This window comes from Ceratotherium simum, chromosome 12, assembly GCF_057802395.1.
Source record: "Ceratotherium simum simum isolate JZ-2026a chromosome 12, ASM5780239v1, whole genome shotgun sequence".
NCBI lineage: Eukaryota > Metazoa > Chordata > Mammalia > Perissodactyla > Rhinocerotidae > Ceratotherium > Ceratotherium simum.
In genome coordinates, this window is record NC_141911.1 from 53,052,177 (window position 1) to 53,069,455 (window position 17,279).

The following is a 17,279-nucleotide window of genomic DNA, read 5'->3' on the forward strand; positions in this document are numbered from 1 at the left end:
ATTGATCCATATCTTGTATCAGCACTTGCTCTTATCAGGTTTCTTAGTTTTTCTTGTTTTGAATCCTAAATGGTATTTCACTGTGGTTTTAATTTACTTTTTCCTGAATACTAATATGGTTAACTATTTTTCATATGTTTATCCACATGGTTTTCTTTTCTCATGAAATGCTTGGTCATTTATTTTTCCCATTTTCTATTTGTTTATCTTTTTGTTATTAAATTGTCAAAGTACTTTGTATAATTTGTATTCTGAATATTTGTTGGTGTGCCAATCCGTGTCAATGCCATAAACGGTAACCGTTGTAGAATTTCAAACAAGAAGTGATTTAGTCACTTAAATTTGAGTACTATGTGAGAACATGATTGGTTTTAGGGTAATACCTTAGAGGCTTCCATCCTGATTTCAGAAATTTGTGCTGCTGCCACCATCTCTGTTGCTACTACTACAGCAACATTTCTATGAAGCTGGAGACTTGACACTGGAAAGTGGGGCATGGAGTACTGACTATAAGAGACAGTCATGTCTATCCAGTTTTGCTTGCCATCTGTCATACCAAGAGAAAAATGTTCTCGCATCATTTCTGCCTTCCACATCCCCTCAAGTGCCTCTTATTGGTGAAACTTTAATCCCATCCACATCTCCAGCTTCAAGGACATCTGGGAAATGTAGTTTTAGACTTTCAGCCACTATGATAGAGGCTGGATATGGAAAGGCATGGGAATGAATTATCAGTGCCAATGGCCTATACAACATGCTATACAAGAGGTGTTTCAGGTATCTATTCCCAGATTGTGATATGTTTGATGAACAGAATATTATTATTTTTTTTTTTAATGTTAAGATAGTTGAAAATATCAGTCTTCTTTCCTAATTGTTGCTCTTTGTGTATCTAACAAATCCTCTCTCAGTGTATGGTCAGAAGGATCTTCTCTTATATTTTCTTCTAAAAATGTTTAAGGTTTTCTTCTGTCCCAAGTTTCTTTAACTTTTAGAGGTCATGCAACTAGACTGAGATCTGATATATGTTTCGTTGTTGTCTTGTATAACTGGACGAAAAAATGAAGAAATAAAATTTTTTTGGTTCTAAATTCATTTAAAGCATGGGCTCTTTTGAAGTTTGGCATTCTTTTGTTTGCATTCCTTTATGTAAATCTTTTAATTGGGTTTTCAGTTTTTCTCATTTATTTGTGTTTTTCCCCATGGGAAAGTTTTTCCAACTTTAACTTTTTAGGATTTACTGTTCTTTCTCAAAATAATTATTAAAAAGGCTATGCTCTTCCTAGTAAAGAATATTACTAAGATTTTTGAATCAGCGATGTATTTAGATTAAGCTTGTATTTTAATGTATTGGGGATAGCTAAGGTACTATATGGTTGAGCTAGTCATTTAGTTGTTTCCTAGATTTGATTCTACCCTCTTCCTTTCATGTCCAGGTCTTTTGAAGCCAGTCTTTTAAAAATCTGCCTAGTTGTTTAATAGTAATGTAGTCATGTCTCAAGAATGTATTTGTTCCTAGTACAATAGGAAAGTGGGGGAAAAAATAGATTTTGAGCTTACTGAAAGACACTCTTAGTAAACTCAAAAATGTTATCAGGTTTTAAAGTGAACTCTGTCTTTAGGGCAACATTCTACTTTTAATTATGTATTGCAGTTAAGGACTGCAAATCAAGAGTTTATCATTTTTAAGGAAAATATCTTAAATATGTATACAAGGTCAGATCTGAATAATGGAAGGTAGCAATGGCATGGATTATATAATAGTCTGCAGTTCCACGTTACTGGGTTTTGTGAACATTTTAATACTTACATTTGTATATGGGTGTATATTATCTGGGAATTGATTACAAATAGGAAATAATGAAGTCATTTTATAAAAATGAGACTAAGGAAGAGGTGAAAAAATACTTATTTTATCATCCTCCCATTTTTAAGTCTGTTCCTTGAAACTTAGCTCATGTTGAGAGTATAGTTTTTTTTATTTTTTTGTTGTTGTTTTATATTTTTCTTTAATATTATCTTTTCCTCCTTATAATTTGCCAGAGGAAGAAATTGGGTAAAATCATTAAATGAGTGAATGTAAGTACAGCACTTTCTGGCACTAAGTAACTGCTAATTGTATCTGTCAGGGAGTCACAAAATACAGCCTGGGGGCCAAATCTGGCCTGCCACCTCTTTTTGTAAATAAAATAAGTAAATAAAATAAATAAAAATCTATTGGATCACAGCCACACCCATTCATTTCTATATTGTCTGTGGCTGCTTTTGTTCCACAGTGGTGGAGTTGAATAGTTGCAACAGAGACTGAATAGCCCACAAAGCATAGAATATTTGCTATGTGGCCCTTTACAGAAAAAATGTACTATTCTCTGATACATGTAGTGATCTTTCACTGCAAAATCTATTAAGTAGTTTTTCATTCAGCAGTCACCAAAAACTTTTTTGAAATTTAAAACTGTCTTTACATTTTTATTTAGACATATATGTAGCTTTAGAGCACAGAAACAGAAAACTTCAACAGGAATATAAAGTTAGTATTTAATAAATTAAAACCAGTGATATTTAGCATATTATTAATTTTACTCTGTTTGTTAGTTTTTGTTTTCTGATAGTCTGATATTTATCTTTTTTAAGACTAAAACTAAATATGATGTAGAAGATTTCAATAGCATTATAAAATGGAATTGTTTTTTAGCACTATTTTCATTGATTTGTTCTCATAATTCGACTAATGATGATTTAATAATAATAATATACGTCAAAGGTATGATTTTAAATTTGATTTCACCTTCCCTAATTGTTATATCATTAGTGTATGTTTACAATATCCTATGAACACAACATAGTAGGTTACTATCTATTTGAAATTTGGGAAGGAGGAGTTTGTGTATGTATTTATAAAAACAATAAGAAAGCCATTATTTTTTAATACTTGTCCAAAAAGTGATATTCTCCTAAAACTTGATTTATTCTATAGTAGCAGAAAATGAATGTATTTGATCTATTTTCTAATGAGAGAGAGAAAAGAAATCTCTAGGATTACATGGTAAACACTGCTGTTCTGGTGCTAATTAGGGTCATTGTACTGTGAAGAAGAGCATCCCCCAAAGTCCACCAGAATCCTAAACTTTAGCTATAAAGTTTTAAATGTCTATTTTTAAGAATCTCATATAAAGCCAGAGCTACCTTGATTTCTTTGTATGTCTCTGTTTATAATTGAGTTTGTGTTTGTATATTTATGCATGTTATGTGTCTCTCATCACATTCCTCTTTGATACTAGTCTCCAGTCACACTGGCCTTCTTACTTTGGCTTCCTTAAACCTGGCAAACCAATTTCCACCTGAATACCTTTTACTTGTTTCTTCTGCCTGGAATGCTCTTCTCCAGACCTGCACGGGACTATGTCCTTCCCTTCATTCAGATCTCATATCAGGAAGGCATTCCCTGGCCACATAATCTAGCACTGCTGTTCCCACCCCACCTTTCTTTTTTCTGTTAGCCGATTTTATTTTATTCATGATACCTATTACCACCAAATTATTTTTGCTTACTTATTATTTGTCTTATCTACTTGAATATATCCCTCATGAGAACAGGGCCCTGTCTATTCTGTTTACCACTGTATACCCACCACCATTGACCAGTGCTTGATACATATTAAATGCTCAATTAATATTTGTTGAGTGGATGATCGCAAATATTAGGAACATCAACACATACATATATTCGTATTTCAAGAAATAGAGACTTAGGTCATTTTAAGTAAATGGGAGTATATGATAAGGAGATACATGGAATATAACTAGCACTGGGAAACAATCGGGACCATCTCTTAAGGGTATGCTCCTCTTACCAGTTCTCTCATAAAGCCTTCGTTGTCCCTTCTGTGATGACACCCCTGTTGTCCATGGATCCGCTGTTCTTACTCTTCCAACCCAAGTCTCCCTATTTTCTAGGCCAAATCCTGAAGGCACCCACTCTTGTTGGTTTAGCTAATGGCCAGCACTTCTGTTTGTCAGAGCCCTTCATGCCAGTCAGCTTACAATAGGGCTGCCCTGGAGAAATATGCAAAACTCTAGTCTAAGCATTGACTCCCCTGTGCACAGAGGAGCTTGTTCTGTTCTCCAGAGCATGGGCTACGGTCAAGGATTACTTAAGTCTGGGCATGGCGGCACCGTAACTATAACATGTCCGATATATACATTAGAGTATAATTATGGAATACATCACTCTGGCTGGAGACAGAGAAGGCTTAAATGAGAGGATGGAATTTGAGCAGAGTCTTTAAGAACGAGTAGGAGTTCATCAACTGGGAAAACGTATGTTTAATAATAAATACAGATCATTTAATATGGCTATATCTCAGCATATTTATATAGGGGAATTATGCATGATAAAACCGGGATGGTGGGCAGGACCAGATGATATAAGATCTTATATGCTCTGCTAAGGAATTTAAACTTGTCTTACAGATGGCATAGGAAGCTGTTCAAGGATTTTAAACAGAGAAGGAGGGTGCACTTTAGAAGGATTGTATCCAGTTGCACTTTAGAACTGGAAAATTCCAGATTGTTCTTGAAAGAATGTGTATAATTCATTGGAGGGGCATAAGAAGGGAAGCAGCAATTCTAGTTATTAGGCTGTTGGGTATTAATCCCCAAAAGCAGCACTACACCATGGCAAGGTGTGGACTCCTTCACCAGAGAAGCTTAGACTTAGAGGATGAATGAAGTCTGTCAGGTGAGGGAAGACATATGGAGAGGTTATACCAGGCAGTTGTCTAGAATGTTTTCTAATTATATGTGTTTGTCTTACTCTCTCTTCTCTCCTGTTTAGTTGATTCTAGATTCACTAATACTATCTCTAGTCCCCCATTTTAATACCTACAAAACTAAGATGTAGCCATAGTGACTGGGATATCAAAGATTAATAAGCAGCAATTTTTCTTTTTAATAATATGTAAAAGAATGGTGCATCTTCCTATCCATAACAAATTCAATTCAAAGAAATACTGGCTAGAATGGTGTTTGATTCGTCTTTGTCACCTCAAAGATCAAAATTTTTAGAAAGTCATCGTTGCCAAATTTCTATTGCCTATTTATTATAATTGGTTATAATTTCACTACTGCATTTACTGTCTGGGTGATTTTCCTTGTATCAGTATTGTAATCTATCTGGAACTCAGTGTCTTAGTCTGTAAAATGAGGGATTTGGACTGGATGATGTCAGTTTTATTGTTTCTATATTTTTATAATTATAGTAAGTGCTCTTTAAATATCTTTTGAAGTGATACTGCAAGTGATAAGATAGAAAAATAATAAAAACCATAAATAATAACTTAAAAAGTTATTATTACTATATATAGTAATTTAAGTAAAGGCACTATATTATATTATAGGATAATATTTATTTCCTTTAAAAAAGCTTTTATCCGAGATATCTTTTCTCCAATGAAATAGTCAACACGAGGTCAGAAACACTGTTACTCTTTTGAGTTAGTCACACTGTACCTAGCGTAATGCATAGTGGAAGCCCTCTTACCTTCTAGATTTGCAGATGGTCTGTAGATTGAGCGAGTCAGTAAAATAGAGAATCAAAAAAAAATGCATACTTTAAAAAAATTTTGACTTTAACTTAATGTAAATATGCATTTGTTTAATTTTTTGATATAATGCCAAGGTCTTTACTTTGAGTAAGGCAGCTAATTGTAGTTCTTTGTTGTCTCTTATACATAAACCATATAATTCGTTCTTTATAATTTCCAGTTTCGGTTTCTTTGAGGAAGAGTGAAAACTTAGACATCCTTTTGATCTCCTTTTGATCCTCTGTGATTTTATAATTTTTCTGACTTTTTATAATTATTTTACTTACCTATAATTCAACAGCAACTATTTAACAACTCATCTTTATTGAGTCTTTCATATTTGATTTAAGTTTCATAGAAAAAAACAACTCTTTTGTACTTTTATCACTTGGGTTATATTTAATTAAACTACAATTATAATAACAGGTTATGGCAGATAATTGGCTTAACATTTGTTCCAGCCTCCTTCTAGTATACCTTTCTGTACTGTAGAGGCTGTAAACCTAAAAACTAGTTCACGATGTGAATTAGGTTCTGCTAATGGTAAGCACTTGTAAAGACCTAAATTAGGAGAGAAGAAGGAGGAGAAGCAGTATCTGAGGATCTATTTTTGCGGATGAGAATCTAACAAATGTAATGTGGCTTTAGAGCCACTAATTCTGGCAGCTGCTTCTGTCAAAACTAAGGCAGGGTGTTCCTACAGGCAATGGCTGTGGCAGTAACTTCCTGATCCCAGGATCTCAGCTAAAGAGGCGTGATCCTGGAACCAGCAGTTGTATAGCTGCTTCCTGATTGTCTAGGTTCCTAATTGTGGCCTATGTGCCATTTCTCTCAGCAAACCGGTTCTGCAGTTAGCTAAACCAGTAAGATTGACTTTTTTTAGAATTTGCACTAGAAAATAGAGATCAGCTAGTCAATGGTGACTACAGAAAAAGCAGCTATGCAGAGAAGTGTGGTGCTACTAGTGTTATTAATAAATAAGGATAACACCATTTACCTCCACGAAGCTTTATATGATTTCTCCTCTTACTGCCAAGCCAACCAAATATGACGGAACTGCCTCCTTTCTTTTTCCTATGGCAGTTACATTTTGACTTGCTGATGTATTTGAATAGATACAACTAGAACCAGAATGATCTTACTATTTAGTATGTAATATCTCTTCAAATATTTGTTGAACTTAATGTCTGATTTTCAAGATTTGTTAACCCTACATAAAAAACATTTTGAAAAAGATCAATTTCTTAAACCTTTGTGGTATTTAAATGGTTTAATTTTCTTAATTATACTGCTAATATCTTTGGAGAATTAGATAAAATTCATTTAATGAGGGGCCGGCCCCGTGGCGTAGCGGTTAAGTGCGCGCGCTCCACTGCTGGCAGCCCAGGTTCGGATCCTGGGTGCACAGCAGCACACCACTTGTCAGGCCATGCTGTGGCGGTGTCCCACATAAAGTGGAGGAAGATAGGCACAGATGGTAGCTCAGGGCCAGTTTTCCTCAGCAAAAAAAGGGGGAGGATTGGCATGGATGTTAGCTCAGGGCTGATCTTCCTCACAAAAAAAAAAAAAATTTCATTTAATCAGTATTTACAAATATATTGCATTATTGCAACTATATTATATTTCAAAAGAAACAAGGGCAAAAATAAGCAGGGATATAGAGGATGTAAAGAGAAAATATCAAGTTTGAGTATATGGATATATATTTTTCTGTTTGTACTACTCATATATCAACCAACAGGAATATACTATTTATTAAAAGACCCATGAAACATTTACAAACATACACATGGACTGCAAAGCCTTTCACCGCGTACACACATACAAACAACTGTAAATCACACCTACAGTAAAATTAGAAATAGCAAAAGATAGGCACAAAATATTTCTTTTAATTATATTTTAGACTAACTCCTGAGATAAAGAGGAATTGAAAACTAAAATTAAAAATGACATAAAATGAACAGCACATCGAACTAGTGAGATGTAACCAAGCTAGTACTCAGAACATTTTTAATTAATTAAAAAATAAAACTAAAAATAAATGAACTAGAGATTCTGATTATAGTAACAGCAGACTAGGTAATCAGACTCCGAGAAAAACGAGAGAATCTGCACAAAAACTAAAAAATCTTGACAAAAATTTGACAAAAATCAAATCTGTTGAGGGCCCGGCCTAGTAGCATAGGGGTTAAGTTCGGCGCACCCCACTTCAGAGGCCCAGGTTTAAGGATTCAGATCCTGGGTGCAAACCTACACCACTTGTCAAGCCATGCTGTGGTGGCAATCCACATATAGAATAGAGGAAGCTGGGCACTAATGTTAGCTCAGGGCCACTCTTCCTTAAGCAAAAAGAAGATTGGCAACAGGTGTTAGCTCACAGCCAATCTTCCTCACACACACACAAAAAAAATCAAGTCTGTTGGGGTGAATTGAAGTCAGTAAAGAATTACAGGGCAAAAGATCAGGAAAAGTAAGAAATCCAGGGATATGAGCCTCCATTTGGGGCTACTTTCCTCTAGGTGTACCTCCCTCTCTCGGAAGAGGTGAAGAGAGGTTGAAAAACTGATCAGAGCTTGATTCATGTTCACAGGGCTAGAGAGATAAAAATTGAAATTCAAGGCCCGTCTCACTTGAGAGCAGGTGGCTCAGGAACTTCTAGGCATTGAGTTAGGATACCCTAGGAATAGGAGTGACCTCCAAAATAGAGTAGTCTTAAAAATATCTGAAATATAGCTCTGATTTTTCTGAGTCTTTGTTGTTGATAGAAGGTGATCAGGTATTGATAATGCCCTTAGCCCCCTGGAAAAAGAAAACAAAGACCGTTTTAGAGGAAGATTACATAATTTCTAGGCCTCAGAATAGCTCTGTACTTTTTTACATGTGATGGCTGGCTCATAGCTGGCATAAAAAGAACTAGTGACAAAAAGATTGAAGATAGCCTGGTTAAAAAAATCCTGAGAGATAATAGGCGATAGAAACAGATCCACAGGATTGGTCTTAAAATGACTATGCTTAATATGTTCAATGAAATAAGACACAATTTTGAGAATTTTGATAAGAGAACTAGAAACTTTAAAAAAAAGAAGAACCAAATAGAAAGTCTAGAACTGAAAAAATGCAGTAATGGAAATGAGATGTAACTGAAGAGAGAATTAGTGGAATGTAACCCAAGTCAATAGAAAATATTTGGAATGAAGATCAGAGACAAGGTGATTAAAAAGACAAAAAATAATGTAAGAGACATAGGGGAAATAGTGTAAAGGGCTAAAATTTATATAACTTGAGTCCCAGAAGAAGAGGACAGAGAGACATCAATCCATTCACGCATTGCAGGAATACCATGCATTGTAAGCAGGATAATACAAAAGTACAATATCTAGGTACATTATTATAAAATCAATACAAAATCAAAGAAAAAGAAAAAAGTGTTAAAGCAGAAAGATCATCTTTAAAGGAGCAGCAATAAGATATTAACTGACTTCTCAACAGAAATGATGGAAATCAGGAGACAATGGTATATCTTCAAAGTGCTGAAAGAAAAGCTGTTAACTTAGAATTCTGTACCCAGTGAAATATCCTTCCAGAAGAAAACTCAAATAAGTACAGTTTCAATTTTCAAGTGAAAATTGAAAAAATTATCATTAGCAAAATTAAAGAAAATCCTAAAAGGATAGTCTACAAGAACAGGGGAAAATAATCCCAGATGAAAGCTTGGGACTACAAGAAAGGGTAACTATGGGAGAAAGTCTAATGAACATCGACTATGCTAAAGCAATAATAATGTCTCTAAAATATCTACAGAGAATTAAAATACAGGACAGCAATATCATAAATTTGGGAAAAGAGTAAATGGAGTTAAAACATTCTCAGGTCCTCTCATTACCCATAAGAAATAGAATATTAATTTATTTTAGAGTTTGGTAATTCAGTGATGCATGTTATAATCTCTAAAAGTAGAGCAAAGGATCATATAACTGCAAAGATAATATGGAATAATAAAAAGTAACCCAAAAGAAAGTGTGAAAGGAGAGAAAAATCATAATAGGCAGGGCAAATAGAAAGCAAATACTAAGATAATAGATATAAACCCAAATACATTAGTAATTATATTAAATTTCAGTGTACTACATGCCACAATTAAGAGACAGTGATTTATCAGAGGAGATTAAAAAACAGAAACCGATTATAGTATATACTTCTTCTCAGAGAGATTCCTAAAATATAAGAATATAGAATGGTTGCAAATAAGAGGAAATAGATATGCCATGCAAGTGCTAACCCAAAGAAAATAGATTGTTAGAGACAAAAAGGGACATTTCTTAATGATAAATGATATGACAATTTTAAATTTGTGAGTACTCAATAACAAAGCCTCAGAATAGAAAATTTTCAAATTTTCTGTTTTTCCATTTGATTAACTAGATGGAACCAATATCATATTTAAAAATTTTTTGAGTGACTTATTTTATCAATTAATATGGTGTAATATCTGAATTTTACCTTTTTGAAAAATTGAAATCTCCCTAGGACAAGCTGAATTATGCTTGAATTATGACCGATTTAATGCATTTGAAATTGTGATATAATACTTTTTTGTTCTTATAGCACAGTGTTGAATGATAACTAAACACTTCTAAGTTTTGAGGTTGACTTAAAAATGATTTTTGTGTAAAGAGTGATTTTTGACCCACATGTTTATTTAGTTGACTCTGAGACAGTAATTACTGTTAATAAAATGAATTTAGATTATTATTGTGTTAACTGTTTGTTCCAAAGGTTGCACAGTGAATTAAAAAATGCTGTTGAAAAGCAATTGGAGGCCCTTCCCTTTGGCCCAGAGATGGGAAATGATGTATATACAGATGATGAAACAGTCAGGAATCTTCAAGAACAATTACAACTAGCCAATCAAGTGAGTGATATATATATATATATTTTTTTTTTAATTGTAGCCTGAAAAAACAGTTTTAAAAACATTTGTGCAGAATGACAAAAATGTTAACACTTAATGATTTTCTACAATTTGCAAAATAGTTAGGAGGTAACAAAATTTGTAATATATACCCTCACTGTTTGTTATAAATAATGTTGCCAAATATATATTTTAGTTGAATCATAAAGCTTTTGACATGATTTTTTATGCCTTATAAAAATATTTTAATGCCAAGGAAAATTTTTAAAGGAAAAAAATCATCAATTATCCACTTGCCTAAACACATTTTTCATTTTTCTGTGTTTTCTCCTAGTATTGTGTTTTCTTCAATTTTCAAAGATTGTAAAATTATATTTTTCTAGAGATATACTTCTTCTAGAATTACACTTTTTCTCCTTTTTTCCTCCCTCATAGTAATTGAAATATTTGGGAAGTGATATTATATATATATCCTGTCTTTAACACTGTAATGTTTTGTGATTATACGTGAGGGAATTTTATCTTAGTTAACAATTTTATATCCTAGATATCTCATATCTTGTATGGATTTGAATCCCATTCTTCTACTTTCTAGCTCTGTGCCTCAGTTTTCTCATTTATAAATGGGGATTAGAAATTCTTTATTACAATTTTGATTTTATTCTTATCTTTGAAAAGTCATAATTTTTTATTCCTTAGAAATTTGGTTTTGAAATTTTTTACTTATGAACATGATAGTTTAAGTTAATCAGATAAGCTATATTAACCTTGATAAGCAGCATTATGTAACACTGAATTTTTTTTAATGTGTAGAGGGAAGGAATTTGAAAATGTAATAGAGGAAAAAAATAATGAAGAAAGCATGTTTTTTACTCTGTTCTAGACTAGTGTTATCAGGAAGGATTTATAAATGTTTATGTAGAAATAAGTGGAAATTAATGTAGACTTATAAGTACTTTCTAACCAGATATTAAATATGTCTTTTAAAAGCTGTGGCACAATATGCATTTCTCATTACTCCTGAAAAAGATTTCAATAGACCGTGTGTGAAAGGACCCTCTCTTGTACGCCTTAAATGTATACAATGGTTGTCAATCATACTTCAATAAAACTGAAAAAAAATTTAATTTTATAAAAAGAAAGTGGAGTACAAAACTAGATAAGATTTGTAGTTTCAAAAAACAAAACAAAACAAAACAAGAACCCTATCTCTAAAGAACATCTCTCTGTAGTACTTTTTTTGCTATAATTTCCAATGCTAAATTTTATTAAAACTTCAAAATTACCTTATTCTTTTTTTTTTTAACCACACTTTTTCTCTCATTCTTCACTCCTTTCTCCTCCGGTCTTCCCCTCTCTTTACCTTTCTCCATTTGCAATTGCTTGGTCTCATATTATGTCTCTGAAGATGGTCCTACTTCTTTGCTATATTTTGGATCATCACTTCATAGAAGATTTGGTGAGGTCCAAGTCTGAGCAGTCAAAAAGAAAAAAGCAGATTGGTTATAAACAAATTTTCCCATAAAATCTATAAGGTACTTTGTATATAAATATAAAATTTTAACTGAATGAGAGTTTAGGCAATATAAAGTGTGAATAACGAAAATGTTAATAAATTTATGAAACAATAATGTCAAATGTTAATTCTGCTTATTACTTATACATAGATGTTTATGTATTTCATTTGTAAAGGTCTCATAAAACACATACTATTTTGGTATCTGTCACTCGACTGAAAGACGTTTGTGTATGCTTGAAGACTAGTTGAATCCAAACTGAACAGATAAAAACTAAATTAAATACAATTTATAGTAGAAAATTGAGAAAAAAAGAATTCTTTATTATTATGCCTCATTAAAGTTATAAGCATAGAGAATTTAACTGACTATTCAAATATCTTCATTCATTCCACAAATATTTCTTAGGTGTCTGTTACATATGAGGCACTGTGCTAAGTGTTGATGATATAGTGAAGAATGTTGCTTCCTGCTTTTGTGGAATACACAGGCGTTTGGAAGAAACTTCTAGTCAAACTTCTTGAATTTGGTCCCCATTCTACTTTCTAACTCTGTGACCTTGGGAAACTTCTTCATGCTTTACCTTCCTCATTTATATATAGAGATTATAATAATTCTTATCTTACAGAGTTCTTATGGTAATTAAAATTTTAAAATCCCCATAAAGCACTTAGTGTAATGCCTAGCACATATGTAAGTTAATAAATTTACCTATTATTTTTATCATCATCATTACTAAACAGCAAGATAAACAAGAATTAAAATTAGGTGCAAGAGGTGCTGTGTAGAGCAAATATAATTGCTTTGGGAGCTGATAGCACTACTACAATATTAAGTACCTAACTTAATATTTTTAATTTGGAGTATTTCATTCTGCTACAATAGTGTGATTTGTAACAATCTTTCTGGAAGGCAGTTTGGCAGTAAGAGCTCTAGAAATGTTCATGTTCTTTGACCAATTAATTAGATGATGACATCACATAGATTCTAGGAATCTGTCCTAAGAAGCTGTATGTAAAAATTTATGAATAAATATGTTCATCATAGTACTATTTATGATAATGAAAAATTGGAAGTAGCTTAAAAATCTAAAAATATGGAATCATTTAAATTGTCATTTTTCCAAATGATGCGTTATACCATTAAAAAAATTTCATATTAGTATGGTAGTTCTCAAATTTTAGTGTGCATCATAATCACCCAAGGGCTTGTTGAAATAAAGATTGTTGCCTCCCTCCCCCAAGTTTCTGACTTAATAAGTCTGAGATAGGACTCAATAATTTATGTTTCTAACAGGTTGTAAGGTAATGCTGATGCTGCTAGTCCTTTGAGAACCACTGCTCTAGGAGAGACCGGGTTTTCTAACTAGTAATCCAGATGATTCTTACCATCAGGCAGCTTTGGGAAACTACAGCCTTTTGAGATCTGAGACATTTTTATGATCATTCTACTGAAAAGAAAACAGTCTTAAGGAAATGAAATGAATTGTCCAGGATTAGTCAGCTGGGAATTAGGGATCCGACCCAAGTCTTCTGGCTCTAGATTCTGTATTTGTCTACAGATTTTACAACTATGTAAGTTTTAGGCAAAACTAATCAATGATGTTAGAAGTCAAGCTAACAGTTATTTTGGGGCGATGGTAGTTTCTGGGAGAGAGGAAAATCTGGCCTTAGGTGCTGCTGATGTTGTCTTTCTTGAACTGGGTGCTGGTTACATTGGTGCACTCACTTTGTAAAAAGTCATGATTTGTGTGTTTTCTGAATGCATGTTATGCCTCAGCAATAGTTTCCTTAAAACTTAAAAACCTGTATTTATCCTAAATGTATACTCATTATGTTCCAAAAACTGCCTCTCTTTTCACTACACCTTCTTACCTTCTTGCTAAAACTGAGATAGTGGATTAACTCTGGCCTGGGACTTAAACACTTGGATTTTAGAGAAAGAAATGAAAGTTTCTTCCAGACCCTGTCAACAACTTACTGAGGGACCCTAGGCAAATGGCCTGAACCTCAGTCTCCACTTCTCTAAGAAGAGAATAATACTCTCCTATACTAGAGTAGAGTTTCTCACCTTTTTGGTTTCAGGACCCCTCTTCAGGATGCTTAAAAATTATTGAGGCCCCCAAGGAGCTTTTTGTTTTTGTTGAGTTATGTATCTGTCAATATTTGTCATATTACAAATTAAAACTGAGACATTTTTAAAAACAAATGGGAGCAGAAGAATGCATTTCATTAACCATCCGAGTGATGACATCACACATCACATGATATAAACTTTCGAAAACTCCACTGTACACTTGTGAGAGGATGAGAGTGAAAAAGGCAAATAATGTCTTCATATTATTATAAACATAATTTTGACTTCAAGAATCCCTGTACTACACTTTGAGAATTGCTATATTGAAGGGATAGTTAATAACTTGAGAAAATTTGCATTATAAAATACCAAGTGAAAATAGTACAATACAAACAGCACCTTATATGATTCCCAATTTTGTTAAAAGAAAAAAATACAAAATTCTCCCTCAAAATCACATTTGTAAACATGAATACATCCAATATTTATAAATATGATTATATCCAGATGTTGGCAATATTTATTATCAGATGGCAAATTATAGGAAATTCTTATTTTCTTTTCCATTTTTCTGTGTTTTCCTAATTTTCTACAATAAATGTTTATTACTTTTACAATCTGAAAAACAGTCTCGTACTTTACCAGGGACAGTTTTCTTCTTCAGTAATTTCTAAGACTTACACTTTCTTGTGGAACAAGGAGAGTGGTTTAGATCCATATCTCTGATTTAAGGGTTTTAATTTTAGCTGTGAAATCTGAATAAAAAGAATATTTCAAAATAAGGAATTTTCATCTTTAGGTTTATTGTCTAAATTATAATTAATATAACTTTGTATCATCAAAAAGATTACAACTATGCCATCTTTACACAAATTCTATTTTTATTTTGTGACTTTATATACAAGAACTCATTGAATATGATTCATTTGTACTATGCAATAGCCTACTACTAATTTAATGAATTCTTAAATGTTTTTGTTTTATAGGAAAAAACTCAGGCTGTGGAACTCTGGCAGACTGTTTCTCAGGAGTTGGACAGACTGCAGAAACTTTACCAGGAACATATGACGGAGGCCCAGATTCATGTAGTTGAAAGTCAAAAACAAAAGGTAATCTTGGACTTCATGATTTTCTTGTATATCAATAAGAAATTGCATTCTGGAGAAACTCAGTTTTGGAGAGGAATGGCTAAGTGTCTGCTTTGTTATTTATGTTAACAATACATAGATCTTTGATGGTTAGAAATCTCTTGAACAGATAAGATAGTTACAGCAGTGCCTAGTGTACTCTGGGTTTTATAATGTGATTGGCGTGAAAGCTGTGTTTAGCGCTAACAAGCATCTATAAAATTATTATGTATAAATGGACTGCCAAAGCTTTTATATTCTTGCTTTCTTACCTGGCTTAAAAAAGACAAAAACTGTTCATTAGATCATGGCCAATGAAGAAACCTGCTCAAGTATAACTATGCTGTGTAAAATGAAGATGTTAACACCCTTAAATAAGCCATTAGGTATTTTTTTTCACCTGAATAAGATCATTCTTTTGCTGTAGCTTTGCAGTTAGTTTTTTTTGGTACAAGACTTTACAAATAATACCTTGTCCTTTATTTCCCCCGTTATCTGTCAATCTTAAATTCTGTCATCTGACATATTAAGGGCCCCTCCCAACTTTGTGTCACCTGCACATATAATGTTTAATAGGATCATAACAGATAATCAAACAATTTAAAACTTGTGGGGCATTTAAGCCATGAGAATTCTAAAAAGGGGGGAGAGGGACGATAACTCCTGTGCCATGGCTTGAATTATAGGTTTTGAATAGGTTTGAATGTGGTTTTCCAATATTGGACAAGGTATCTCTAGTGTGTCTGTTTTACTAATGGATTAATTTCTAGAAATAATAGTTTCACATAAAACATAAATGGTTACATTGGTTTCCACATTGCCACTGTATTTAATTTTGTAATCATTAAAAAAAATTTGTCTTATTTCTTCAACTATTAATTCACACAATAACAGTTAGAAGAAATACAGCTGATTTAATCTAGAGTTAGGCATAATGATTTTAGATTTCATTTTAATTTTATTTTATTTATGGGTTCCAAACAAAATGCTATTTATGTACCCCTCTACCTTCCTACTGTAGGATCAGCTGACCAGTTTTCAACAACTGACCAAGCAACTTCATGTTACTAATGAGAACATAGAAATGGTAAGCGAAAATATCCATTTGGTGTACTTGTTTGTATAAACTAGAAATTGTTACTATAAATAATGTTTGCTTATGCTAATGCAAATCAAGAACAACAAAGAAAAACATGTTGCATGACATTAAAATAGGTAGGCAGTACTCTTTCCTCTTTCTCTCTCTTTTTCTTTCACATTCAGTAGCACGACAGGGTTCACAGTACTTTCTGGAGATCTAAAGCTAACGTCTATCTGAAGTATATCCTAATCTGAAAATACTTGTGGGGTCCTTGGTAGGATCTCCTGAGAGTAATCTAGACTGTGAGCTCCTCAAGAGTAGGACGTATGCTTTATTCTTGGTATTTCATCTAGCACACTGCTAGGTATATGGTAAGAATAGTGGCACTGTTAAACAAATGAATAGCCCAGTTCCTTAAAAATAATAGGACACTAAAAACCGTTTTTCAGTTGATTGACCACCAGTACTAACTGGTACCCCTAAATTTCCCTTTAAGTTTTTCCTAAAAAGAAATACAATTAGCCTTCCCAATTCTGCTCTTTACCTTTTTTTCCCTCTTACTTTTCTTTCTCTCTTCTTTTCTCTCCTTTTCTTTTACTTCTTGGAACTTTATTTTACCTCATTGTTGAGTAATAGGATTATGACATCCCAGGTAATTCCTCTCCTTCCTTTCTTTATTTTACATAGTTATTCTTCTAATTCTTGTTAATCCCTAATGAAAATGTCTTTGTTTAAGAGTGGAATTGTGCCATCGAAAGTAAGTTATCCAATTTTATTCTACTTTTTAAAATTTTCTTCTTTAATCATGTAAAAAGTTATTAAAGAAATTTCTCCCTATTTTGCTTATGTTAACATCTGGAGTTTCTAATCACTTATAATTATTGATAATATACTTCTTAGAGCTTTAAAATATTATTAAAGTACTCCAGAACAAAATGATGACTGATGTCCATAATTAAGAAATCATATTTCTATGTG

General features: G+C 32.8%; 1 protein-coding gene across 2 annotated transcripts in view; it reads left to right on the forward strand.

Annotated features, from left to right (window-relative positions):
* SCLT1 (sodium channel and clathrin linker 1) overlaps nt 1-17,279 on the forward strand; it is a 171,556-nt gene that overhangs the window by 32,175 nt on the left and 122,102 nt on the right. For both annotated transcript variants that reach the window (XR_015553827.1, XM_004426501.3), the window contains exons 6-8: nt 10,365-10,500; nt 15,080-15,202; nt 16,242-16,307. Coding sequence is in view for 1 of the 2 variants with exons in the window: in XM_004426501.3 (XP_004426558.1) it covers nt 10,365-10,500; nt 15,080-15,202; nt 16,242-16,307 (325 nt within the window). In the remaining variant the exon portion in view is untranslated. The remainder of the gene's footprint in view (nt 1-10,364; nt 10,501-15,079; nt 15,203-16,241; nt 16,308-17,279) is intronic.